This window comes from Serpula lacrymans (genome assembly GCF_000218685.1).
Source record: "Serpula lacrymans var. lacrymans S7.9 unplaced genomic scaffold SERLAscaffold_12, whole genome shotgun sequence".
Lineage (NCBI taxonomy): Eukaryota > Fungi > Basidiomycota > Agaricomycetes > Boletales > Serpulaceae > Serpula > Serpula lacrymans.
In genome coordinates, this window is record NW_006763301.1 from 232393 (window position 1) to 258352 (window position 25960).

The 25960-nt window shown below is 47.2% G+C and overlaps 9 protein-coding genes across 9 annotated transcripts; 5 read left to right on the top strand and 4 right to left on the bottom strand.

The window, feature by feature from the left end:
• Window positions 1-189: 189 nt before the first annotated feature.
• On the top strand, window positions 190-2321 carry SERLADRAFT_475470 (uncharacterized protein; the record flags this gene model as incomplete). Its single annotated transcript, XM_007321864.1, has 4 exons — window positions 190-519; window positions 575-720; window positions 779-1191; window positions 1242-2321. The coding sequence occupies 4 exons, from the start codon at window positions 305-307 to the stop codon at window positions 2160-2162; spliced, it is 1695 nt and encodes a 564-aa protein (XP_007321926.1).
• Window positions 2322-2452: 131 nt separating this feature from the next.
• On the top strand, window positions 2453-5251 carry SDH1 (minor succinate dehydrogenase isozyme, Sdh1p; the record flags this gene model as incomplete). Its single annotated transcript, XM_007321865.1, has 13 exons — window positions 2453-2645; window positions 2708-2763; window positions 2820-2931; window positions 2988-3011; window positions 3067-3108; window positions 3163-3240; window positions 3299-3770; window positions 3820-4119; window positions 4169-4218; window positions 4272-4576; window positions 4639-4737; window positions 4793-4910; window positions 4969-5251. 13 exons carry the CDS (start codon window positions 2517-2519, stop codon window positions 5116-5118), a joined length of 1935 nt encoding a protein of 644 aa, XP_007321927.1.
• A 4103-nt stretch (window positions 5252-9354) lies between these two features.
• On the bottom strand, window positions 9355-10321 carry SERLADRAFT_441357 (uncharacterized protein; the record flags this gene model as incomplete). Its single annotated transcript, XM_007321866.1, has 3 exons — window positions 9355-9693; window positions 9770-9836; window positions 9909-10321. 3 exons carry the CDS (start codon window positions 10319-10321, stop codon window positions 9355-9357), a joined length of 819 nt encoding a protein of 272 aa, XP_007321928.1.
• A 676-nt stretch (window positions 10322-10997) lies between these two features.
• SERLADRAFT_475482 (uncharacterized protein) lies at window positions 10998-13027 on the bottom strand (the record flags this gene model as incomplete). The annotated part of the gene is made up of 11 exons (XM_007321867.1): window positions 10998-11375; window positions 11426-11762; window positions 11833-11873; window positions 11929-11980; window positions 12035-12066; window positions 12122-12237; window positions 12294-12391; window positions 12442-12608; window positions 12670-12680; window positions 12738-12847; window positions 12912-13027. 11 exons carry the CDS (start codon window positions 12948-12950, stop codon window positions 11323-11325), a joined length of 1056 nt encoding a protein of 351 aa, XP_007321929.1.
• Window positions 13028-13315: 288 nt separating this feature from the next.
• SERLADRAFT_452115 (uncharacterized protein) lies at window positions 13316-17486 on the top strand (the record flags this gene model as incomplete). The annotated part of the gene is made up of 18 exons (XM_007321868.1): window positions 13316-13561; window positions 13620-13771; window positions 13834-14054; window positions 14114-14147; window positions 14200-14369; window positions 14437-14693; window positions 14750-14864; window positions 14928-15086; window positions 15163-15281; window positions 15342-15369; window positions 15430-15483; window positions 15566-15688; window positions 15751-15917; window positions 15972-16141; window positions 16200-16274; window positions 16363-16845; window positions 16911-16969; window positions 17030-17486. The coding sequence occupies 16 exons, from the start codon at window positions 13316-13318 to the stop codon at window positions 16427-16429; spliced, it is 2157 nt and encodes a 718-aa protein (XP_007321930.1).
• A 60-nt stretch (window positions 17487-17546) lies between these two features.
• SERLADRAFT_398042 (uncharacterized protein) lies at window positions 17547-18278 on the top strand (the record flags this gene model as incomplete). The annotated part of the gene is made up of 4 exons (XM_007321869.1): window positions 17547-17692; window positions 17773-17997; window positions 18055-18102; window positions 18165-18278. Coding segments are annotated over 4 exons (403 nt in total), but the record flags the coding sequence as incomplete, so codon positions are not given.
• A 17-nt stretch (window positions 18279-18295) lies between these two features.
• SERLADRAFT_475493 (uncharacterized protein) lies at window positions 18296-21381 on the bottom strand (the record flags this gene model as incomplete). The annotated part of the gene is made up of 7 exons (XM_007321870.1): window positions 18296-19044; window positions 19099-19387; window positions 19451-19609; window positions 19664-19858; window positions 19913-20527; window positions 20592-20735; window positions 20795-21381. 7 exons carry the CDS (start codon window positions 21257-21259, stop codon window positions 18950-18952), a joined length of 1962 nt encoding a protein of 653 aa, XP_007321932.1.
• A 49-nt stretch (window positions 21382-21430) lies between these two features.
• SERLADRAFT_452119 (uncharacterized protein) lies at window positions 21431-23111 on the top strand (the record flags this gene model as incomplete). The annotated part of the gene is made up of 6 exons (XM_007321871.1): window positions 21431-21783; window positions 21867-22439; window positions 22504-22541; window positions 22602-22666; window positions 22719-22843; window positions 22924-23111. The coding sequence occupies 6 exons, from the start codon at window positions 21441-21443 to the stop codon at window positions 23109-23111; spliced, it is 1332 nt and encodes a 443-aa protein (XP_007321933.1).
• An 826-nt stretch (window positions 23112-23937) lies between these two features.
• On the bottom strand, window positions 23938-25925 carry SERLADRAFT_441364 (uncharacterized protein; the record flags this gene model as incomplete). Its single annotated transcript, XM_007321872.1, has 2 exons — window positions 23938-25602; window positions 25671-25925. 2 exons carry the CDS (start codon window positions 25923-25925, stop codon window positions 23938-23940), a joined length of 1920 nt encoding a protein of 639 aa, XP_007321934.1.
• Window positions 25926-25960: the final 35 nt, after the last annotated feature.

Here is a 25960-nt window from a genome sequence, read left to right on the forward strand (position 1 = left end):
CGACATCGGTTATTTTCGAAATCAGGACGTACAACAACAGCTTACTAATGTACTTTTTCTCTACGCTGTTATGCATCCTGACATCGGCTATCGTCAGGGGATGCACGAACTGTTAGCTCCCCTATACTTTGCTATAGGTTTGTGGTATTTATCCTCCATTTGTATTTTTTTTTTGACTTGCTCGATCTTAGATTTTGACTCCATCTCTGAGAGTTCAGAGACACCTGGATCTGACTTCACCTTTCAAGAAATCTGCTCAAGAACTTGGGTAGCAGCAGATTCCTGGGCACTATTTTTGTCTGTGATGCGTGGTATATCTCGGTGGTATGAATGGCGTGAGGCTATTGCGGTGACTGAATCCAACGCTCTGGGCGCAAACGGTCAAGTAACCCTTAAGCCATATGTCGCACCCATTGTAGAAACCTGCAATAAAATACAAGGAACTTTTCTCAGGACCGTCGACCCTGCGTTATACAAATCCATGCAGAGTGCCGGTATCGAGCCTCAAATATACGGAATGTGTGTGCTATTTTGAAATCGTGTCCTAAGGAATTGAATTAATTTTTTCTTCCAGACGGTGGCTTAGACTACTCTTTACTCGAGAGTTTCCCATGCATGATGCGATGGCACTTTGGGATGGCTTGTTTTCTTGTGTATCTTCAATAGCTGATACCACCGAGTGGATATGTGTTGCTATGTTGATACGTATACGAAACAAACGTGGGCTACATTTAGTGCACAGTGCATGGTTCGATATTGATATATTTATTGCGTGCAGTGATACCTTCCGACTATAGCACTCAATTGACCTATCTATTGCGTTATCCACCGACGGAGGAAGGTTCGCTAAACCACATCATTCTTTTGCTGCGACAAGCAGCGGCACTAGAAATGACACGAACGCCTTCTACCGGTGCATCATTAGTCGTGGAAAATCGTAATATATTGAATATTCCTGTCGACATTCCAGATCCTCCTATGGGCCGACGTAGACCTCGGCCCGGGGAGAGAGGTCATCAAGTTTCTCCCTCTGAAGGGCATTTTCAAGGTATCACTGGTGCGCACGGAGAGAACATACGGTCACCGTCACATCAAATGGGAATTCCAGAACTACTCGCCCGTGGTCTCTTGGATCGTGGAGAGAGCTTAGGCATCAATAAAACTTTCATGAACGCGGTATCTGAGCTTAAGGTGTGCAAAACCCTAATTCACACCGACTGTTTATTTATTCATTTAAACAGCGTAACCTACCCGATTTGGCTGCTTCTCTTGTACGGACACCATCTGCATCATCAGCTTCGTATGCAGCCTATCCTCTGCTGGATGAGCGGCCCCAAGAAGAAAGGCCATCCTGGGAGCCTCGCAGTCGATTTGAAATGGAACGGGAAGTGTCTGAAATGCGGCAATTGAACAAACGGTTAGGAGAATCAGTCGGCTGGATTGTTGACGTCCTTCTTCAAGATGAGGATGGTATTGAAGATGCTCAACAGCTTTCGACGATACAGAATAAAAAGCGCGAGGCTCTGGAATCTCTTTCGTATGTCCGTGATGTGCTAAACAGTGGCGTAAGTAATGTCGAGGAGGATCGATTATGGGGGGCAGATGAATATAAAAGGAGAGAAGAAAAGTACCAGGCAGAAGCATCGGAGAACGAGGGCAGAGAAGAGTCATCGCAGCTCAATGTGCCTCGCTCTGCTCCTGATCCTGTCACCCTCCCACTTTCCAACGCAGCCGATAATTCTCGCAAGTTTGATAACAAATTTGCATCTTTTCCTAGAGACAATCGTCGCTTCTCGCCCAATACCTCTTCTGCGACTCCTTCATCCACCCGAGGTTTCATGCGACCTCCTGGGTTCCCATTATCGTCAAAGACACCACCAAATCTGGTCCCCAACACATCTACTTCACTTGCACCATGGAGTTATCCTTGGACACAAGCTCCAGTGGGTTCGTCTTCTGGCGGTCATAGTCCCAACACAGTGCACCCATCTATCCCCGTTCCTCCACGAGAGGTGACCCGCCCGCTAGTTGGCCTACACTCGTATCGCACAGCGAATAGCATTATTGGAACTCACCAAGTAGCCGACAAAGTAGCCGATCAATCGCCGAAAACACAGGATACGACAGAAGTGCAACATGACCCTCTTGGTGTACTGCGGTAGGGTGAGTGAGGGTTTGGAGAAGTAATGGTATGAGATCAATTTGTCTGTAGAATATCCGCATTTATTCGCATTGTTGGCTTGTTAACACGTATCTACCTGTAACTTCAGTAAACTTTGTTTTGTCAAATATCAGTGCAGGTCACTTATCAGCGCACGAAAGCGGAACTGGGTGATATTATCATGAACCAATGCGGCGGTAGACGGAGCGGCATGTTATGCACTCGGCCGACCGGGACTGTAGTGGGAAATCACGCGCCGGGTGAGATCGTCAACTTTCCGTCCTCCATCGGAATCCCACATCACATTCGTTAACCTTACTCCTTGTCGTCCTCGCCGTGGTGGTTGATAGAAACAATGTTCAAGAAGTCTGTGTCGACGGCTGCAGCCTCAAGGGCGTTGCTTCGCTCACAACGAACCTTTTCGACCACGTCTGCAGCCAGGAAAGTTGTCGCGACGAACCCTGTAAAAGCTGAGGAAGTCAAGGTACTGGTGTTGTTGACGCTTTCGATTTTCTGTGATTCCTTTGACCCTCTTTTTTCTTCCAGTCCTGGTCTTCAGGAAAGTATCCCTTGATTGAACACGAATATGATGCAATTGTCGTGTGAGTTTGATGCCCAAGGCTCTGTCTGGTTCCTCGTCCCTCATATGTTTATACAGTGGTGCTGGTGGTGCTGGATTGAGAGCAGCATTTGGTCTAGCAGAGGCAGGTTTTAATACAGCGTGTATCACCAAGTTGTTCCCCACTCGCAGTCATACGGTCGCCGCTCAGGTACGTTTCGCCTTTCTTTTTTCCCCACCCTTTCTTCCATTGACTAGTTCGTTTAGGGTGGTATCAATGCCGCTCTTGGTGTATGTATTTTAACTTAATATAAGCACGGCGACTCTAATGCTTAACGCCATGTAGAACATGACTGAAGACGACTGGCGATGGCATATGTACGATACAGTACGTCATTTCACTTTTGAGTTTCATTTTTGCATTTTTAATTCGTTCTAATAGGTGAAAGGTTCTGACTGGCTGGGTGACCAAGATGCAATCCATTACATGTGTCGCGAAGCTCCTAGCACGGTCATTGAGGTATAAAAATCACTTGCTAAGCTTTGCCGAACCATATATTTATATTATATACTTCTAGCTCGAGCACTTTGGTGTCCCATTCTCCAGAACAAAAGAAGGAAAAATCTACCAACGTGCTTTTGGTGGACAATCTCTGAAGTATGGTAAAGGTGGTCAGGCCTATCGTTGTGCCGCCGCCGCCGACCGTACTGGTCATGCACTTTTGCACACACTCTATGGTCAATCATTGCGCCACAACACCAACTTCTTTATCGAATACTTCGCGCTCGATTTGATCATGCAGGATGGCGAGTGTGTTGGTGTGATTGCGCTCAACATGGAAGATGGTACTCTTCACAGGTTCAGGTCCCACAAGACCGTTCTGGCAACAGGAGGCTATGGAAGAGCATACTTCAGTTGTACAAGTGCGCATACTTGCTCTGGAGATGGAAATGCCATGGTTGCCCGCGCTGGTCTTCCTCTACAAGACTTAGAATTCGTCCAGTTCCACCCCACTGGTATCTATGGTGCTGGATGCCTTATCACCGAAGGTAAGCTATTCAGATGCTACTGAGAGAGTTACCATTCACGAGAATTCAGGTTCTCGTGGTGAGGGTGGATATCTCCTAAACTCAGAGGGCGAACGCTTCATGGAGCGTTACGCACCTACCGCAAAGGATCTAGCTTCTCGTGACGTCGTTTCTCGTTCAATGACCATTGAAATCCGCGAAGGTCGCGGTGTGGGACCTGACAAAGACCACCTCTACCTCCAGCTCAGTCATTTGCCTCCTGAAGTCCTTCACGAGAGGCTTCCCGGTATCTCTGAGACTGCCGCCATCTTCTCTGGTGTTGACGTCACAAAGGAGCCTATCCCCGTCTTGCCTACTGTTCACTACAATAGTAAGAGCATGTCTTTCCAAATTTACCCGTATCTGATGATTTCTTCCAGTGGGTGGTATTCCCACGAAATATACTGGTGAGGTGTTGACTACGGATAAGGTGAGTAACGTGCCGACTTTCTATTTGAAAAGCCTAATGTATTTCTTTCAAAGGATGGCAAAGACAAGGTGGTTCCCGGGCTGTATGCTGCAGGTGAAGCGGCTTGTGTATCCGTTCACGGTGCCAACCGTCTCGGGGCCAACTCCCTTTTGGACATCGTAGTATTTGGACGTGCATGCGCGCACCATATCAAAGATACCTTAACTCCAGGAAAACCGCACAAAGCTATTCCCGAAGAGGCTGGCATGGGGAGTGTTGAATTCCTGGATCAAGTCAGGAACGCTGACGGCTCAGAGCCCACGGCTAAAATCAGATTAGACATGCAGAAAGCTATGCAATCAGATGCTGCTGTCTTCCGGTTCGTCTGTTTTTACTTTCATTCGAATGGTCTAGTGCTCATTGGATTTCATGTCTCTGCAGTACTCAGGAGTCTTTGGACGAAGGCGTACAAAAGATGCGCTCTATCTACAAGTCATTCGACAATGTTGGCATCAAGGACAGGAGCATGATCTGGAACTCGTACGTATAATGCTTGGGCTGACGTCAGAGCCTTTCTGACGTCCTATTTATGCAGCGACCTTGTTGAAACACTGGAGCTCCGCAACATCCTCCAGTGCGCTATCCAAACCATCACAGCCGCAGCTGCTCGCAAGGAGTCACGTGGTGCGCATGCTCGTGAAGATTTCCCTGAGGTTTGCGGCTCTCGTGTCAGTTTGTTTGATTATAGCTGATGATTTTTTTTTATTAAAGCGTGACGATGATAAATGGATGAAGCACACTTTGACACTCCAGCGTGACATCAATGAACCGGATGTCGAGATCACGTACCGTGGTGTCATTGGCACGACGTTGGATGAAAGCGAGTGCAAAGCAGTTCCTCCCTTCAAGCGCGTGTATTAGAAAGTGCTATGATGTTGCGCACTAGATATAAGTTCTCGAGGATAAGGTTATGCCAGGGCCTTTGTCGCTACACTACGGGTGTTGTATGAAAATGCTACAGATGTAGCAGTACTGTTAATTCAAACCACCTTTGCGAATAAGGATGTGAGCACACATGCCAGTGTGAGCTTTGAGCCACTGAGACTGGTGTTACCGTGACCAAAGTGGCGCAAAGATTGCGATGTATAAATTTCCCACGATTCTTACTTTGCACCTAAACCATAACATTAAACACTTCGAGGATGTCGAGCAGAGCAGGTGGTCTCTACGGCGGCATCCAATTCTCTTCAGGAGCAACTCTTAACTTTTCTTCACCGTCTACTCCTCAGACCATAAATGTTCCAACAAACATTGAGCAGCCAACAAAGGATACACAAGCTCCCAGGGCTTCTGCTGCTCCCGCTGCTACTGCAACGAGCGATGGTGGAACTGCAAACGTAGCAGGAGGAGCTGGAGGAAATGCTTCTGGGGCAGGGGCAGGAAAAGCAACAGCCGGTATCTTTCCCTCCACCCACCTTATTGTCTGATGTCAAAATATTGACCGAATCCACAATATTGACTTTCAACGTCGTCCTTGACTTGCTGTCATTGCATTTTCGACATGCAGGATGGTCTGCAGCTTTGGCCTTCGCTCCAGTTCGCCGTACAGGAAACAAAGCTAAGCCTGCGGTTCCAAGACTCCCCGTCGGCGCTACGGCTATAACTTCTTCAGCAATGTCGCACACAGCCACCGTTGCTGCACCGCCGACTTTATCAGCTACAGCAGTCGTCTTTGCGCCTCCCCAGCTTATAACTTCGACCGGAGACAAGGATGCGCCGACATCAAAGGATACCCCGACGACAGCAGATCAAAAGGGCTCACAACAAGGCCAGGGATGGGGCAAGAGGATGAAACCACCGTCCATGGTACTTGACGAAGACATAAATGGTTTCAAAAAACGAAGCGGAGGCGGCAAAAAGGGGGGTGGAAAAAAGAAGAAAGTAAGATTGTCGTCTATATGACCTGTTCTGATCTGATCCGATCCCCATCCACTGTAGGCTAAGAATGCTCCTGTCGTTGCTGTTTGGGATCCTCTAGAACCTTATGATCCTTTACGCCCTAACGATTACAACGAGTACAAGGTATGGAAACAACGTGAACGAACTGAAAAAGCCGTGGAGAGGGCTAGAAAGAGAACCCGAAGGGGCAGCAGCTATACTGATAGCGGAGGGAGTGGCAGCGAAGGTGAGAGGCCCAAGAAGAATGGTGTGTGCTCTTTACTTTCTACTAAATCAAAGTTACGGGTGTATTGTATCAATATATCTTGTTCACTTCTTTCCATTAAGTGTATGCGCATACATGACTAACGATCGTTATAAAGGCAGGTTTGATGATCACTGGTCTCGCGAGGACGACGAGCCCCTGCGCCCTAGTGCTGATCTATCTACATCGATGGGATACGCAGATACCGCTCCTACTCAACCTCCGGTGCTTGTTGATCGCAATCTATCCGGGGAAGAGGCATTTCAGCGGCGACTTGCCCTTTCAGCTGCTCGAAGTCAGCCAGCCGAACCCTCGAAGCCGATGTCTCCACCACCACCACCACCAGAGAGGCAAGTCATTGCCCCTCAGCAGTGTGCTGGAAATGAAGGCGACGAAGATGCTATACCTGGTTTGGGTCTGGGATCCCAGATGGACTATGTTTCTGCATCAGGTCCTGCAACTGCTCCAGGCCTTACAGAGACCGGTGACGAAGCCTATCGACGCAGGCTAGTCATGTCCCAGGGTACGGAGACCCGCGATGAGTTTGAACCCGCCCCTGTGCCCACATATATGCCCACAAAGGCCCCATCTCCGCCTCCACTTGCATATAATCCTTTCGCTCCGCCATCTGTCCCGCCCCCACCATCGGCTGTGCCACCGTCGATGCCAGTACCTATAGGATTCGAAGACAGGGTCAAGGCGGCTGCCAGTATCGCTGCACGCCTTGGCGCCCTTGCCGCTGCTAAGGGTAGTGACAGTGGGTCAGGATCAGCCTCTCCAGCAATTCCTTCACCGGCCCTAGAGGAGGCTGGCGGCTCGAAGCGGTAGGTTTCACTTGTCTTTAATGTGTCAAGATGGCTTATTTGACTGGTTATAGACCTGATCCGCATGGGTTTGCCGCACGGCTCATGGCTAAGTGGGGTCACAAAGAAGGGCAAGGTCTCGGTGCGGATGGAGGTGGGATAGTTAACGCTTTAACGGTGGAGCAAGTCGCAGCTGGGAAAACTGGAAAGGGTAACAGTAATGCAGGTAAAGGTGGAAAAGGATCTGGTCCGGGAGTGAAAATGGGTAAGATAATCAACAATAATGAGGATGCCAAGTCTCGGGAGGACCGTACTAGGTTTGGTGAGCCCAGTCGAGTGGTAGTGCTTACGAATATGGTGGGTGAAGAGGATGTGGAGGATGAAGACCTTAGAGGAGAAATAGGTCAGCCTCAAGTTGTATCTTCCCCCTGACGCCCGTTTTGATTATATTCAATAGGTGATGAATGTTCAAAAAATGGAACTGTCGAGCGCGTGATTGTGCACCTCGTCCACCCTCCGACGCCAGACCCAGAGGATGCCGTGCGTATTTTCGTGCTGTTCGCTGGTCCGGCGGGTGCCTGGCGCACGGTGCGGGAGCTCGATGGGCGATATTTTGGTGGAAGGAGTGTTCGAGCGAGATACTACAGCGAAGCCTACTTTAGGGAACATAATCTTGACATGGAACTTGAATGAGGTTTGGGAAGCTGAAGGTCAGCAGAAGACGATCTTCGAAGTTCCCTCGTATGCTTTCTTGATTAACGAATCCTTGTCCTCGCTTTGTATATATTTTATTAGATCGTCTTTTTAACTCGAAGATTTATTAGGCTTAGCTACTATTCTTTGCTGTAATATGCGATTGGATGGTTCAGGATGGCCCACGTCTATCGAATGCTATCGCGACGAACAATTGTTTTCTCCACCTTGCGAGGAGAACAATAAACCAAAAACATATGATGTCCACTTCAGCAATTAATATACTGTTCCTGCTTATCCCCTTTCATTGTCTTAATAAAACATTCAGGATCTCGGTCTACCCAATACTTACTAATACGAGTACTCCAATGCTACAACTTCATTAACATTCCACCGAATAACATTGGTCATCATTGAATAGATATAACACATGCATTCGTTATGATGGTAATACATTGATTTGCTCAAAATACACTGCCTTTATCTTACATTTAACACGATGATATTATAGCATATTGATGGAGTGATGCGGATCCATTCATTTCTTCCCAAAGATCGCCTCTTTACCTGCTTCTTTCGTAGTATGGTCACCAGTTGCAACACCGTACGCATAGTTTGCTGCGCCTTCCACTGTGCTAGCTATGCGTGAACCTGTTCCAGGTGCATTACTTGCACGGGTAGATTTATCATTTGCCCAACCATCATCTGACAAAGGTCATAATTAGCAAAATAATATTGGGACAAGATTCAGTAGGAAGATGCGAACCTTTGTTCGAATTCTCGTTCAAAGGATCGATATTGGTCGATTCAATGATACCAGGACGGCCTTCGCAAGAACCTGAGGTTTGACTGAAGTTCCTGGCAGCCTCCTTGTCACCTTCGAAGTTGGCGCCTGCGCCTGCACCCCTTTCTTGAGTTGTAGGGTCAGTCACCTGTACGACCACAAAAAATGAGTTATTTGAGGATAGACGATGACAATAAAAGCACGCACGAAGTTGGATGAGAGAGGATTGGCGTGTGTACTGTGAGAGGTTGGGTTCGCAACACCGGGGTGGATATCGACGCCCTTGTTACCGCCGATGGACATATTTTTGTCGTTGAGTGCCATACTAGTAGATTGTAGAAAATGTTTAGTGTATGATAAAATATACGGTGTGGGAATTGAGCAATTGTGCAACGATTGTGGTCTCTTATAAAGTGTGAGGAGGTGGGGACGATGACGTAGCGGCAAAACGTCAGGCGGGAAACCACATAGACAAAGTGGAAACATATCGACGTCATTCAAAAAAGACAAACCAGGTTTTGGAGCGCCGCAGGTTGGTACAGGTACTTGAATTCCAACAGGTTCCAGCGGTTGGGAGTTTTTATGTCCAGGGTTACAGAGGAGCAACATGCATAATAACAAAACAATGTTTAATACAAGCGATCATACATTATGACACACGGGTAGGAAGAATCCTACCAAGTCCACCTAAAATCTTTTTCGTTTGCTTGCTCCTGATCTCGCCTCAGTTTCTCACAGTAAATGAATGTGACAACTATCAGGTCAAGCATCCCCTGATCCAGTCGCGTGCGATCTGCGTCATCCAAATGACTCTCAAGCTCATAATCTGTGTATGAGTTGATATCAATATCATCACTCGACCCTGGATGGCTGCCTGTCAGATCACCCGATAAAACCGGTCTGGGATGAACCTCCAGGTAACCTTGATGCGCTTTTGTTCCAGGTAGAAGCCCGAGACTGCTACGGTGATACTTGGCGATCGGTAGCTTGGAAGGTTGATCGTCGAGGTAAAGCTAAAAGTATATATGCGTAAGTCACTGGGCTTAGAAAACATCATGATGGTAAGAGGTTGATGTCCTCCACACGTACGCTACACACCCACGCGCCCAGCTCCCATCGGTATGGTCTTTCATCAACGCCTGTAAAGACGCGTTGCCTACAAGTGATGACATGAGCGAGATAGTAATCATCGTACAGCATGTATGCAAATGCCTTACGGAAAACTCACACTCGTAGCAGCCCTTTAGGGGGGATGAATTCGCTCGTTTGAACCTCCCCTACACCAAGTCCATTGATAACACCGTGCCAGCGAATGCGCGAAGAGCTCAAAGTGTGCCACTCGATCTCAGCGACTCGTGTGAAATGATCTTGCATGTCCACTTCGCTCAGTCCCTCTCCTTCTCTCACGCCATCTCCCTCTGTATACGAGTCGTTTGAAATCAGTTGTCCGGGCGCTCCATCACCGAGATGCTCGTGGTATATAGGACTCGAAGAGTTAGGGATTGTTTTCCAGATTGTGGTCGTGCGAGACTTTATGAAGTTGAAGGGCGATCCAGAAGTGGTGATTTTGTAGAGGACTTGTCCATCGGGGTTGGTAATAGTAGCAAAGCGAACACGATCTGTAGAGAAGATGAGTTTCATTACGGCTACAGCATGCAAGACTTGGTATAATTCAGAGGGCGTTTTAAATGAGTGCTAAGCCGATGCTAGGTTCAGTGGATGATTTAAGCAACAAGTTGCCAGCAAGGTTCAGGTTTTAAGAGCTGTCGCTTTACCATCCTTAGTTTCGCTGTCAACACGGATCCGAGTGCACCCTATGATGCATGGGATCACGGAAAGGTGGCCGGTGCTGCACAAGCTGCGAGACCTGTCAAGTGAAGGCGCTGCGGATTCAGAGGCATTAGTGTCATGATAATTAATTTTTGCACCAAAAACTTCTTGAGGGTCGGCGCTCAGCGCTCAATCAGAAGGCCTAGTAGGAACTTTCTTTGAACATCTTCCATCGGGCACAGTTTGCAGGGTCCGACAATGCACAACTAAGCTGTGAAGATGGCGAAATGGGTCATTGTGAGCAGATTAAAACAGGAGACAGTGTTCAATTGAAAACTTCTGGGAAGTGTCTAGCCACTTGCTGAGAGCTAACAGGGACAGAACTAGAGTCCAGTATGAGTAACTAAAGAATAGGAATACTGGACTCTGCAATACTAGTCTGAAGTTTTGTAAACAAAGGTAAACAAATCAGCCACAAAGGCGAAATTATAGAATGCTCAGTGAATACTGAACAATAGACCAAAAAGAATAAAGAGGAAAGTGATTTAGAAAGAAGGGAAAATAGATAGCACAACTAGGTGCAGAATCACCAAAACTAACAGACGGCGGTCATGACCAGGGTTTGGAACCAGTACAGAAACAATGTATCGATCGAGACTTTAATCATCACTGCCTGCTAACACGCTCCCCAATTGTACAGGTGCAGAAAAAACAATGCTGATAAGTAATAGCCAAGAATCAGTGGAATCCGAGTGATTCAATATTCATACAAGGTATAGATAAGTAAATAGGTGCTGTGCATACATTAGAAATGTGAATTGCCGATCAACTAGAAAACAACATTGAACGTCGAATGAATTGCGCATTTATTATTAAGAGCTATCCGAGGTATCTGTCGACGATCCAGTTTCCTGGCCTTCGACGTCTAGTTGCCATATTAAAAACTCATCTGACGAGGATATTTCATGGACTTACCTATGAGATAATCAGGTTCAATCCTGACGGTAGGAGGCGGGGGCCGAGGTGGACTAGGACGTTTGGGCGGAGCGATTGGGGCACCTCTGCCCACGCCAACACCATTGGCTTTATTTTTTGGAGGACGTCCCCGCCTGGGCGGCCCAGTACCAGCAGGACTATGCGCAGAAAATGATGATGTAGGTGTAGATATTGATGCAATAGGCGTGCCTGCTGAGGAAGAGTGCGAGGGCGAGGAGGAACGTTCGCGGTCTTGCTCCCGCTCGAGAAGAGAAACGGTAGAAGAGGAGCGGAGCTTTGAGGGGACTTTGGAGTTGGAGGAGGGGATTTGAAGGTTCTAGAGAAGATGTGAGGAAGAATAAGCCGAAGTTAGCGTTGGATGTTTCCGCATGGTGGAGATAACGTACGGTACTCTGTGAATTCGACCGCACTCGAACCAAGGGAGCCGCTGTTCCAGTAAAGTTAGCAAAATATAGAGCCTAGTGGTAACAAGTTATGTATACCTGTCTTTGACTTCTTTTGCTTCTTATTTGGCGAGATTTGCGGTGAGACTGGCTGTGAAATAAAATAACAATAAGAGCAGCAACAGCAATAATAGCATCAACTCACCCGTTTACGTTTCAAGTTGAATTCCGCGTCATCTATGAGAGATGTCAATCATTGAAAGTGTCATTACATAGAATAATGTGACATTACCTGCACGCTTGCTTTTTGACTTACTTTTCCCTTTCGGATTCTTGCCATCCTCTGAGGCATTGCCAGCTTCTAATCCTAAATAAGGCGAAACAGAGCGCCCAGGTTCGGTGGAGATTCTAGTCGATATATATATTGAGTACTTCTAGCGGCCATAATCAGCATCACCCCACACCTAGTCTTGACGTTCGCATTCCGAACAGCTCCTCTCCGGGTTCCTGTCCCAATTCCCATACAAGAACTAAGGTGAGGAGCATATCGGTTGGAGGCAATCTACGTATGCCATGTTCAGAAAGTGACTGTTCGTGATCACAATAACGTACCTGTCGCTTGCAGTTCACACACTCGTACAATACATTCCCTTCTGCTGTCTTGATACTAGTAGGCGTACTAGCTCCTGTCCCTGTTGCTCCATTCGTCGTCGCATTCCCTACCGAAGAGGGCGAAGGGTGAGAGGCGGACTGCGAGTATGAAGATCCAGAGCCATGCACTAGAGTTGATAATCGTTGTTAGTTCTTCGCACAGAGGAGAGAAGTGGCACGCTGTCGCACCCAAGCCGCAGCTAGATTGGAGTTGCAATCGGTCATAAGCAGGAGACGAGACAAGGACCAGAACATACCGAGTATTGCAAATATGACATATTGCGCGGGTACGAGTTATCTCGTGGTGTGACTGTAGCGCTGCGTCCATGACTATATCGTCCAACATTGCCGCAAAGATCCTGGATGTCTGTGGTGAAGTCATAGTGTCTGGATGAGTTACACGGTCAAACGGGATGATTACTGATACATGCCAAAGCTGACAATATTTCCTCCCGCTCTGATTTTGTCATGGCTTGCTCGGTCGTAAACTGTTGACTGTAAGCAGAAGGACTTCAATCCGAGTCGATTCACTCGATCGGTTCAGTTCAAGTGTAGTTTGAGCCTGTTTGAGCCAATTTCGATCACGTGCCAAAAGGGCCATTTTGCTGACATAATCGCTTCAAGTTCCACAAGACGGGCTGTTATCACATGTCAAAAACACACCAGTCGACGTCAAAGCCCGCATTCAGCTGAATCGCTGATCAGCTCGTCTCTCCGTGGATCCATCTAGCGATCCGAGCCATTCGAGATACTTGGGTCGGTTTGAATAATAGAGTACTGCCATATAGACTGGCTCATCTCCCGTAGAGGTCGCATACATTCTCAGTCCACATCAATGGCCATCCTTTCCAAAATCCGTCCATCTGATGCTCGTCTCGCACAATTCGCGAAAACATATGCACAACATCGCCCCATTGTGCAACGCTCGTTAACAGTGGGATTCGTACTATATGTTCTGGGTTCAACGTATCGGGGCTTATCCGCGCGGCCAGCGAGCAAAGGGCCAAGTAAAGGGAAAGGGAAGGGAACGGTCCAAGGGAAGGACGGGAAGGTAGAGAGTGGAAAGTCCACACGCGTGGCGGTGTGTTTTGCGTCCATATAGTACTTTAGCTGCGAGATTGAGCAGAGTTGTCTTTCAGGTCGATGCTGTATTCTACCAACGCTTGGCCACTATCCTCCGCATCGTTATCCCGAGTATACACTCCAAGGAGGCCCTCCTGCTCTTGATGCATTCAAGCCTTCTCGTATTCAGAACCGCCATATCATTATACGTAGCTGCCCTTGACGGAAAGTACGTTTGGTAGTTCTCTTTACTATGATGGTGCTACAGCTTTATCATTCTACGTTATCTAGGATTGTCGCCAGTCTCGTTCGCGGACAATCAAAGCAATTTCTTTTCAACATTATACGTTGGTTGCTCGTTGCCGTACCCGCGACATGGACTAATAGCTGGCTGAGCTACGTTCAAAACAAGCTTGCCATAGCTTACCGTACTAGACTCACTAACGAAGTTCTCAAGCAATATCTCGGTGAGGAGAGCGAGGGCCCAGAAGGGAAAGTATATTACAAGTTATGTAAGTACTTCATAATCAACCAGTAGACTTACGATGTAATGCTGATTTGCACGGCACAGCGAACTTGGACGATCGTATAAAAAACCCTGATCAGTGCGTACACAAAATTTCTACTGCTCTTTCTTATTCACTACGTATTTCATAGGATGATAACACACGATATTCAACGATTCTCATCTCACCTCGCGGCCATCTATGCTAATCTTGCAAAACCCATTCTCGATGTTATTTTGTACAACTACCAACTCTCTCAGAATGTTGGTGCAGAAGGTCTCTTCATACTCACCATCTTTGTTCAATCGTCTGCCGCTTTGCGTAAGTCACAAATTCTACTCTAGTATTACCCACTACACTACAGTTATTAATGATCCGTTTCTTATAGTTCGCTACTTAACTCCATCTTTTGGATCATATACTGCTCAGTCCGCTGCTCTGTCGGGCTCTCTTCGACACACCCACTCTCGACTGGCAGAGTTCGCTGAAGAGATAGCATTCTTTGGTGGTGAAGAGACCGAGAAGCTACTGATAGAGCAGGAGTATGCTACCCTTGTCAAGCACGAGAACCGTGTCCTTCGAAGGAAATGGTGGTTTGGGTGTGTGGAAGAAGGTGTTATCAAATGGTTGTGGGGAAGCTTTGGTGTGCGTTGAATCTTTTTATGATTCAGCCGGATTAAGGTGCTTAGTAGTTGATTTAGCTTGTGACATGCGCGATTCCTGTGTTTTTCAAGATACCAGGGGTAGCCGGGTTAGACCTTGGGAGTAGAACAGAGGGTTTCGTTACCAATAGACGGCTTCTTCTCTCTGCTTCAGGTAGATGCACTTTTCCCCTTCTCATCTTATAAGTAGGAATACTGATTTCTACTTTTATTAAAGATGCTATTGGTCGGGTGATGTACTCTTACAAAGACTTATCAGAGCTAGCAGGGTATACCGCCCGTGTTTCGCTCCTACTGGACACCATGGCAGATGTTCGCAAGGGTCGCTTTGAGAAGGCTCTCGTAAGCAGTGCCGAAGTCGGAGAGCATGCAAAGAGTGAGTGAATGCTGTTTCGCGAAACTTTATCATCCCTGTGGTGAAAAGGCGGTGGTTAATGAACACATGTTTTCAGTTTTACGAGGCCGTGGACAAGTGTTCGATTCAGACGAGATCCGTTTCGAGGGAGTACCCATCGTCACGCCTAATGGTGATATCTTGATTAAGAGCCTAAGCTTCTACGTCAAGCCGGGAGTAAGTCCCATCCCACATCTTCGATGGAACAGGAGCTGATCGTGGCATATATAATATTAGGAACATTTATTGATAGTCGGGCCCAATGGTAAACCGTTCAATATAGCGTTGTCGTAACTGGATTTTAAACACTATCTCTATGGTCTAGGATCTGGAAAATCTTCGTTGTTCCGCATTCTTGGTGGATTGTGGCCCGTTTACGGTAAGCACAAATGTCTACACCCCTCCCTTCTTCATGACGATCCCATTCATTTTGCTGGCCCTGACGTGAACCGTATTGATAGGTGGTATCGTTCGTAAACCGGCTGCATCCCAATTTATCCTTATTCCTCAGCGACCATATCTCTCCCTTGGAACTTTGCGTGATCAGATTATATATCCACATTCGAGACAGGAAATGGAAGATCGTACGTGTCACTTTTCCGACATCGCTCCCAGCCTTACCAAGTTCTGACTTGGTAATCTTTAGGTGGTGTTACAGATGCAGACCTTCTGGCCATATTATCAGTCGTGGAAATGGATAGTCTCGTAGAGCGCGAAGGCGGCTGGGATGTAGCACGAGAGTGGAGGGACGCATTGAGTGGTGGCGATAAGCAGAAGATTGCATGGGCCAGGTTATTCTACCACCAACCCAAGGTATTTTCTCTCTCTTGCTTTTTGTTCAGGCTATAACTAATGGATTATGCGTAGTACGCGATTCTGGACGAGGCGACATCGCTAGTTCCACCTGATATGGAGGGCAGCATGATGGTGCATGCGACGACACTTGGAATTACACTACTCACTGTGTCACATCGGCCCTCATTGTGGAAGTATCATGGGATGATACTCCATTTTGATGGGCAAGGTGGTTATGTATTGTATGTGTCCCACCTATATTGGATATTCACCTTTGCTTACCATGGTCTATATTAAAAGCACGAAGCTTGATGCAGAGAAGCGCCTTGCGCTGCAAGAAGAGAAACAGGCGCTGGAAGCCAAATTACTTGAAGTGTAAGTGTCCTACTCTCTTGGTCTTCCTCTATATATTATCTATATGCATATACTGACCCTTGCGTTCCCCCTGGTTTCGTTTTTATAGACCGAAGATGAAGGCACGCCTTACAGAGTTACGCGCAGCTGTGGAGGAAAGGGACAGACAAATTTGATTGTAGGCTTGTATGTTTGACCAAGATTGTGGACAGTATGTATGGTAGCTCTTGTGATATTAGTAGTATGATTCCATCCAGTTGTTTTCTGCGCAGTAAATATATTTAGCAGAAAAAGGCTAGTCGTCAAACCATACGTTTAGCGGTTATTGTTATGCATGGTAATTGGCTAATGTATGTGGACGATACCTAGATATGATACCGTTTTATGAACGGCACTATCGACCTCTCAAAGCTATTCCGACAAAGCCAGTCAGGTGCCATTACCAGTCAGTCGGCCTTTCGAAGTATTTTTCCCTGGCTTCCCTGCTAACTATGTGCACCGCGAAGTCGCCGGCATCAATCATGGCCCATCCATTGTGCATTCGTCGTTTCGAGTTGGGTGGTAAAGGGAGAGGTGGTTGCATGGTCAGGAGCTGACACACATTAGAATGATGTCAGCATATTTGAATCGCTAGAACGAGAACGAACGAGTACGAACAGTTTTTCGCACTAAACGGATGACAGACTCTATCGACCCTCTATTTTCAGTACCTTCTTTTACCTTGATCAAAGTAACGAATTTAGATCACAGCAGTGGACGTATAGCAGTGGAGACACTTACTTGTGCTAAAAAGACCCAACTCCAGATTCCTCCAGGCTCTTCAGTAAGTCCTTCGCCTGAATATGTCCTCCCGCGTTGCCGTTTCCCTTTTGGAATTGTTTTAGGTAGCGGTGGCCCGGGAGGCATGGCTGTATGTTCGCGCACAATGAGCGAGGAAGGGTCGAGATATGGCGACTGGTGAAGGTGGACGTAAAGCTGCTTGACGTGAGCTGGGATATTTTCGGGCAAGTCTTGAGGGTTTGGAGCTAGATGAGGGGGTGCATGTCGGACAGGAAGAGGCTCTGGGTCGACGAACCATGGTGTTTGGGAAGATGTACCAATGGATTGCGTGGTATAATGGTGTTTATTAACAAATAGCGTCCTTGTATAAGGTCTTGCGATGCATGACCTAGCTACGTTTCTTGCTTGAGAACGAAAGGTCTGCATTGTGGTCTGCGAAGACTGGTTTTCTTCGGAAATGTCCGAACCGAGTGCTGTATATTAAAGAATATCTTCTTCGTGAGACTCTGCAATGAGCTTGTGATATTTGGTTAACGCTTTGGGTCTGTTCTGCAGCTACACCCATCTCGAGCTCAACGCTGACGACAACCTCAAAAGCTTATATTCTACGATGGGCGTCAGAGCCAGCGTCGTCGTCTGCGTAACGTCTTTTTTACTCGGTAAGTATCTGCAGTACATAATATGGTTGCCACGAATACAGGGCTAAACGCTCGTCTGACCACTCTGATCATCGGAATAGGTTCCCTCTTCACTCATTGGATTGCAGACTCTCTAACGCTCTGGAAGTCACCCATCACAGACGAACATCTCTGGACAGCTGCACTCTACTACTCAGTCCTCACCAAGGGGCCCATACAAATCCTATATGTTCTGTCAACCATCATCGTGCTGGGCGCAACGACCATATTCTGGAGTTTGCGTGATGGTGAGGCAGGGAACCTAATGTTTGATGGAGGAAGTATATGTACGTTTTTAATTATACATCGCACTGTCACCGTAAAGCTAAGAAATATTTTTACAGTCCTATACGGGTTATCCGCCATCGTGTACTTTTTCTCCGTAATCCCGAGTACGTCCAAATCGTACCATTTGGAACACACAATTTTTACTCAATTTCCTGAAACTTTGCAGACCTGGCTGAAAAATTCACATCCATCCCCGTTCACCAGCTGAAAGATGCGTTCCCCCGCTCTCTGCGCAAACCAACCATAGAACTCGCATCCAATCACCTTGTTTGCAGTGTCGCACTTACAGGTGTACTGATTCTTCAAGCTGGTCGGTGGTGGGCCGAGCTTGCAGATGACGACGAGGATGATGAGGGGTATATGGAGGAAGAAAGGGGCACAGAAGACAGTGATATACCCGACGACAGCGATCCAAAATTGAGCAAAATTTCAGAAGTCATATCGAACGGTGACGCTACCAGCACTGGTGTCAAGAGCTCGCGATAAAACGGCTCATGAATATACGCTAGTGATAACCAAAAGAGATCAAAAGAAAAGGCGCAAGTCCTCCATCACACGCTGCTGCTTTGACGTCCCTTTTGCTATCGAGCGATCCTGCATAATAGGGGACTATCTCACTTACATCGATGATCATGATCTAGCTACGCTTTCCCGCCCCAGTTTTATTTCATATTCGCTTTCATGTTGATGCTTTGAATCATTATTCATAGTGCTTCAATTTCGAAGCCTCGACTGTTACTTCTCTCATCATTGATATTACGGCAGGGTTGTTCAGGCTAGGTTAAACATAAATATGAACTCAATAATGCACGTCGACGTTATTCCAACGTGTCGGCTGGATGGCCGGTAACAAGACAATCCGAAATGAGATTTGTACATTTCTAGGAAATGTTAGTAGATATAAGCTATGTCTAATAGTCTATGCTATGAATACTGGAGTGTCGCTTACGACTACTCCTGCACGATATCCTCCTTACGCGGTCTTGAATCTTTGATTTCTCTGCCTTGACCAATGATAGTCTGAGCATCATCATCTACTACCAAACCTATCACAAAATCAACTTCGTACACCTTCCGGAACACAAAAAAGGGATGCTCACCTAAACCTTCCTCTCTGACGAGACCCAACACGTGTTCCAACTCGACGAACCCATCCTTATCCACATCTAATTTCTTGACAACTGCAGCCCCAACTTGGTCATCCGGTCTATGTTTGATTACCGCCAATGCCTTCTCAAGATCCTGGACTGATATACGCCCCTGTGCATCCGCAGATATCATCTGCAGAGAGCTACCTACACGCGAGTCATATTCCTCCAACTGAGAGTCGATCTTCGTGAGCATGGTCCGGATGCGTTTGGTAAGCGCATTAGTAGGTGACTTAGGGTCCTAGATAAGATAGTGGCGGTAAGCTGCTAGAGTCGGCAGAAGCGATTAATTTAGATCTCGTACCTCTTCAGCCTGTAAATTTTCCTCCATCAAAGCACGAAGTTCGTCGCGTTCTTTGAGCACACTAGATTTCGCGGACAGGATAGACAAAGCCTCGCTCAGTTCCTTGAGTTGTTCTGTAGTCATACGAGCTTTGCCTTCCTCAACTTTCTGCGGATGAAGCTATTTTTTCAAAGCTGTCAGACACGTAAGGCAAAGACTAGATCTGCTACTTACCTCAGAATCGGGCAGGAGAGATTGAGCAGTACGTGCTTCCATTTCGTCAGCTTCACGCTTCACACGTCTAGCATCTTCTTCCTTTTGCTCCTGTTCCTCCTCATCCTCGATGAGTTCTTCTTGTTGCTGTAGGACTTCGAGTTTCTGTTTATAACTGGCATTGTCCGAGTCGACTTCCAATTCCGCTTCATTGAGCTTTCAAGTGAAAGATATTAGTAATGAACGATAGTGCATGACAAAGAGACAAACCAAGTTGTCCGGCAGGCCACTCAAAACGCTTTCCAAGCTCTTGATGACGCCCGTCTTCCCGTCTTCGTCTTCGCCGGGTTTCTTATCGAAATAGAATGCCCTCCCAAGGACCAACAAGACACCGGAAACGCGATTGTGTAAATGTAATTGTATCCAAGTCGTCAGTTCGTCACGGAGCCTTGCAGGAGAAAGTCCACCAGTACGGATCCCACGAGATTGACAAGCAGCTTGAAGTTCAGATGCCGACAGTTCATCAACTCCTTCTGTAAATATTGCCTGGTCGTCCCGGCGAAGGGTCATAAGCCTAGAGCGAAGAGCACCTCGGAGGAAGTTATCAGTCCCGAACGCATTTATGCCCATATACCTGCACATCGAGACAAGTTGCGGACGTGAAAGGTTATCAAGCGTGAGGTCATCGTCGAATAGTTTGGCCACATTGACGACATCTGTTGCAGAAGGAGACTCCCCAGTTGAACGGACTTTGCGGAAGAATTCCTTGAATGCATCTGAGCCGACTATGTGGGCGTTTGCTTTGAGACCTGATTCACGAAGAGTCTCCTGGAGAAACTTGGCCATCTCGAGCCGAACACGAAGGAGCTTGCGTTGTTTTTCCTCCTAAATGCGCAGTTATGGAGAGCGTGAGTTGGAGGATTGACTGTAAGATTTTATGTTTGCTTACAGCGGCAAACTTGTCCTCGAACGTTGATGGTAACATGTTCGGGAACAATTTCAGAGCAACTGGAAGTAAAAGTTCCATGAAAGGCACAATAATGAACACAGCGAATGGCACAAGTCTTAGTATGTCTTGCGTCGTACGTCTCAGCTAGGACATGACAAGGGTGGATTAAATGAGACGCTATGCGAGGCACATATATGGCATACCTGTCTTCGCTCTCTCCGCGTCAGGCTCTCTCCGTGCAAGATTTTCCATTGCAACCTCCCCGAAATACGCACTTCAGATACAAGCAGTTTCGAACCGTGCCAATAGTGGGCTGCTTCGTGTTTGACCTTTTTCCAAGCCCTTGTCATAAGAGGTGCTTGGCTTGCTGCATCTTTAGGTGCAGGTGGAGAAGGTTTGGGGTCCGGAGAAGTGGACGGATCACTGGGTACACTAGTTGACTCGTGCCTGGATGAGCTGGGAGGTGTGCTGGGTGTACTGTGACTGCTATTTGAGCGATAAGAAATAAGGAAGGCGTGGGGGCTCGGGTGAAAGTGAGCGGGGTAATTTGCAGCACCACGAAGGGCCAAGGTAGAGACGAGATGAGCTCGTTGTGCAATGTGGTGAGGATTGCGACTATAAGAACGTGCAAGGAGTGTTGGCTGCGAGCGAGGAAGCCATAACGACATGGACGTTAAAGCTGAAAGCAATGGGATACTATTTGTCTGTTGGCCTGAATGCTGGATTGTCGGATGCAAGCAAGCATAAAATACTTTCAGACCGGAATTGCGCAAAGGACTCGGCAGCGTTCGGTTACGCAGTCCGGCAACGTCAGCGTCCGCTCATATTTGCGCCTGTTTGTAGAAAGAAATGTCTCCAGCACCGACCACCACAACGAGCTCAGCAGGAAACATTCATGATCCTACGAGCCCTGCATACAAGAAGGCAAAAAAGCAACATATCAAAACTACGAGAAACAGGGATAAAGAAATCGATCTCGACTGGACACCCTTCAGAGCAGCAGAAAAGAAATACAAGGCTAAATTTCCTCCGCCTGATCTAACCGATGTGCTTGATCTCGGTTTACTTGACGAGAAGCGAGAAGACGAGATAACTCAAGGAGGTTGGCGTGGCAAGTCAGATGCTGTGGAAGTGGAGGAAGTCCCAATGGGAAAAGCTGCGATTAGGGCTTTCGTGATTCCTCGCATACCTGGTGCGGCGAGTCTGGTTCTGTCATACAATGTCATCGTGTATTTATTCATGACCTATCACTTTTTTACTACATCGCTGGTGCAGGATTGGTTGTGCTGCCTTCCTTTGTGACTGCTCAAGAACAAAAAGACCTCGTCCGATGGTCCCTTCGTGACCAAGCCGGGCATCCGAATGATACCAATCTTGATGCACACTATTTGCTCCCAGAAGAGGGTCTGTGGAATGCTTACACTAAGTCGAATCGAAATCAAGGTCCAGATACTTTAGTCCAACCCCGAATCATAGCTGGATCGTCGTCTGGGTCAGATGCTGACTTACCCGGCCCAAGGAAGCTCATATCCAACACGCCTGCCAATCCCGATAACTTCCATATACTCACATCTTCACCCAAGCCACCTCCAGCGCCATCACCTGCCGCACAACCATCTTCCCCCGCTTTACTTATCCCAAAACTTCGATGGGCCAATATTGGCTGGTCATATCACTGGGGCAGCAAACAATATGACTTTACGAAAGGGAAAGCACCTGTTGGCGAAAATGTTAGAAATTTATGCAAAAGGGCTGTATCTGCTGTCAACTGGGAGCAGGTATTTGGGAACCAAGAACATGCAGATGGATGGGGGGACGACGATTGGAGGACATGGGAGGAGACTTATGGTGCACTAGATTTTGCACTTCTGTCATGACCCTATTTTTGATACTTACATCTATATTAATACAGAGCCTGACGCTGGGATTGTAAATTTCTACCAGACAAAGGTAGATTCACCTGTATTCGCGCTTATTCATTCTCAAAAATATATCTCAATCAATTCACAGGATACTCTTATGGCGCACGTAGATCGATCAGAAGTTTGCGCAACATCACCTCTGGTGTCCATATCGTAAGTCATTGACATCCCTTAACGCGTGACTTCACTGATGTACTGCCATCAGACTAGGAAATGCTGCAATATTCCTAATCGGGGGCCTTACAAGAGATACCGCACCAATACCCATCCTCGTACGCTCAGGAGACGTAATTATTATGTCTGGTCCCGCGTGCCGACGGGCTTATCACGGTATGTTTCCTTTATACATCCATCGGCCTATACGACCGTTCCAAAAAAATGTTACTGAGTTTCCTGTCTGGTAAACGAAGGCGTTCCCCGGATATTGGATAACACACTACCCCCACATCTGTCGCATATAGCAGACGAAGGCGGAGATGATCATGAAGATGGAGATTGGGTGGAATATGAGAGGTACATGCGCACGACGCGCATCAACATCAACGTTCGACAGGTATTCCCGAAAGGGTTTGATCCAGGAGTGCACCCAGCGGAGTAATATGTTGTTGGAAAGTATATGTCATCGTGAGGCGATGTATTAGTACAGGACTCTGGGGGGACTTTTGATTCAAGATCTTATACTATCTAGCGTGCAGAACTTAGAACGCATTCGTAACTATCAGCTTATGGATGGATAACTATGTGCTTAGGGAGTAAAAGAATTCAGGGGAACTGATATGGGTGTTAAGTTATCAAAACTCTCTTTGATTAACTCCACCCGTTTGAAGAACCGAAAAGGTGTATCACTGGACGCTGTTGTAAAATGAAAAGGTGATGGAATAGGTCATGTGCTACTGCTGAATTGTGCGATTCTTCTCTCTGGAACTAACAGGTTCGGATTAGAAGCTTAGGGGCTGATAATGCGCTCCAACGTTACTGACGCTGTCAATGATAGTACGGGAGTAACTTAATACGGATCATATAGATGTTTACCTTGGGTCACACCTCACACCCCTGCACGAAACTCCTAAAAAATGCCAGCTATACTGATTCAAGAAAACAAGTCCTGTAGTAGGTTAAGCCGATTTGCTTGTGAACAAGGGAAGTAGTGCTATCGCATGGCAACAAATCCATGAATACATGAGAGAAAGGCTGAGCATGAGATTTCGTTGGATGAAGATAGATCACTATCACTTACGGCACTATAATAGTGCTCTCACCGTCCAACTTCTGCTGACGCGAACGGGAATAAGGATAGTGCAACAGGCACATGTAATCTTTTGCTTGCGTTGGCCGCGTTGGAGCTCTAATATGAAGCACCGATGGGAAGGCACATTCCAGAAAGCAATGTTGCTTTGTTGCTTTGTTGTGACGTCAAAGTATTATTAGTATTCTTCGTCATACCTATCCACACCCCCTTGTCCACCGCCGTCAGGTGAGAGAGGCCTCCACGCTTCTATCTCCTCCGCGCCATCCGTGGTGGTAAATCCCGTAGTGTTGAGCACCGGCGAAGACGGATATTCACCAACATCGACGCCAGCATATTCGTCGTCCGATTGTCCTTCTTCGACGAGAGAGTCCGTACCACGTAAAACACGCTCCAACGCATCCATATTGATACGGTTTGCGCCACGAGCCACTTCCTTACCCTTTCCTTTGGAACTTTTCTTCGTCTGCGCGTTCTCTTCTGAATAGCTATCAGGTTTATCGACCAAATCATCTTCGCCCCATTCCAACATAAAAAGCGGCTGTAACTTTTCACGTTCTTCTTCGCTTCTGAATATTCCTTCCCACTCACTTTCTTCAAATAACTCGTCATCGCCGACATGATTGAGGTCACTTCCGCCACGTGCCGTAGCTAGCAGTTGAAGACGCGTTGGTTTATTGCGTAAGGGCAGGTCAGGAGAGCAAGCAAGGAGATACGAAGCAAGCGACGGGGACTGGGCGCTACTGGGACTTACGAGATGAGAAGACACTTGACTTGTCGCAGAGCTAGAAGCGGGGGGAAGGGCAGAAGAGAGAGGGTCCAGTAGGAATTGACATGCTTGGCCAAGAGTCCCGTGAGTTGTTTTCCGTTTCTTGTGAGGATGTGTCAATGTGTCCACATGATCTGGCATCACCCTATTCTTGGCCATCATCGTCGTAGACACCTTAGGGTCGTCCAGGTTTATAATTTCGCCGTCTTCATCTTCATCTACTTCTGAATCCACATCTAAAGCGATATTGAGCTTATCTTGATTTTCAAACTTCTTTTCCCAGATCTCTTCCCGGAATTGGATGACATCTTTCAAACCTCCAGCGACTATTGAACGTTTCGGGACCTTTGCACGCGCTTTCTTCCCGTGGCCTTTGTTTTTCGGTTCAAAATGGTCAAGCCATGGAACTTCGCGAATCCATTCCTCCACAAGATCGTATATCGTCCTGTAGCGCGACATCACCACACCACGTGCGAAACCAAAACGAGATGCCAGAACACTGGAAAATTCACCGAGCTTGGGAAAAGATGTGCGCAACTCTGCTTCAAGGGCAAGGATCAAGATTGCGCACGCTGTTGGCGGCGTCGGGAGTTGTGCAATGGGGAGAACAGGTACATGACCTATGAGAATATCAGATAAAGACGTAGCTATGCGAATGATTGATGGGAAAGACAGAGATTTGAGAAGAGATCCGTGTTCTGGGAGTAATGATATAGAAGTGGACTGGGACTGTGAATGCAGAAGTGATTGAAGGTGGGCCTGTATGATGAGAAAGTGGACGGAAGGATCTGTTGAGTCTAATTTGAATTCCAATAGAGATACCACGGCAGTGAAAGCGCGGGATAGGGAAATGGGTGAGTCATCGAGTAAGAAAGCAATATCACGGAGCGAATCAGATTTGTGAGCCTCACGCAGGGCGATGGCAATTGACGCGCCGGCTGCGAGTTTCGCTCTGCGGCCCCATTTGTAGTTACCTTTCGACATTGCCTGTGTGAAGATGATGATGGCTCGTGGGGATAGACCGGGATAGTTGAGCCTTGTTAAGAGAGATTTGATAAAGCTGTGGATCGCAAACTAGATCAAAAGTAAGACAGCAATGTGAGGTTAGCCGGAAGAAACATAGAAGAGATGAGAAGACGTACCGCGTTTTTTCTGTCCCTTGCTTCCTTCCCTTGGCCGGCGAGATTCCAGCCATTTTTACTGCGGATACTTTTGAGAGTTGTGGAAGAAGAGTACGAACTAGAGGGATATTGAGCAGCAGAAGTATCGGAATATTCTACATGTGTTGACAGCAGTGACTGGGATGGATCGCTGAGGGTGCCACATTGTGTACAGATCGCTGAACAGACGTCCTCGTCCCATACGCATGCTGCCCCGCATTCCCCGCAACTGGTCATAGAGGAACATGGCACCCGTGGGAATCATGTAATAA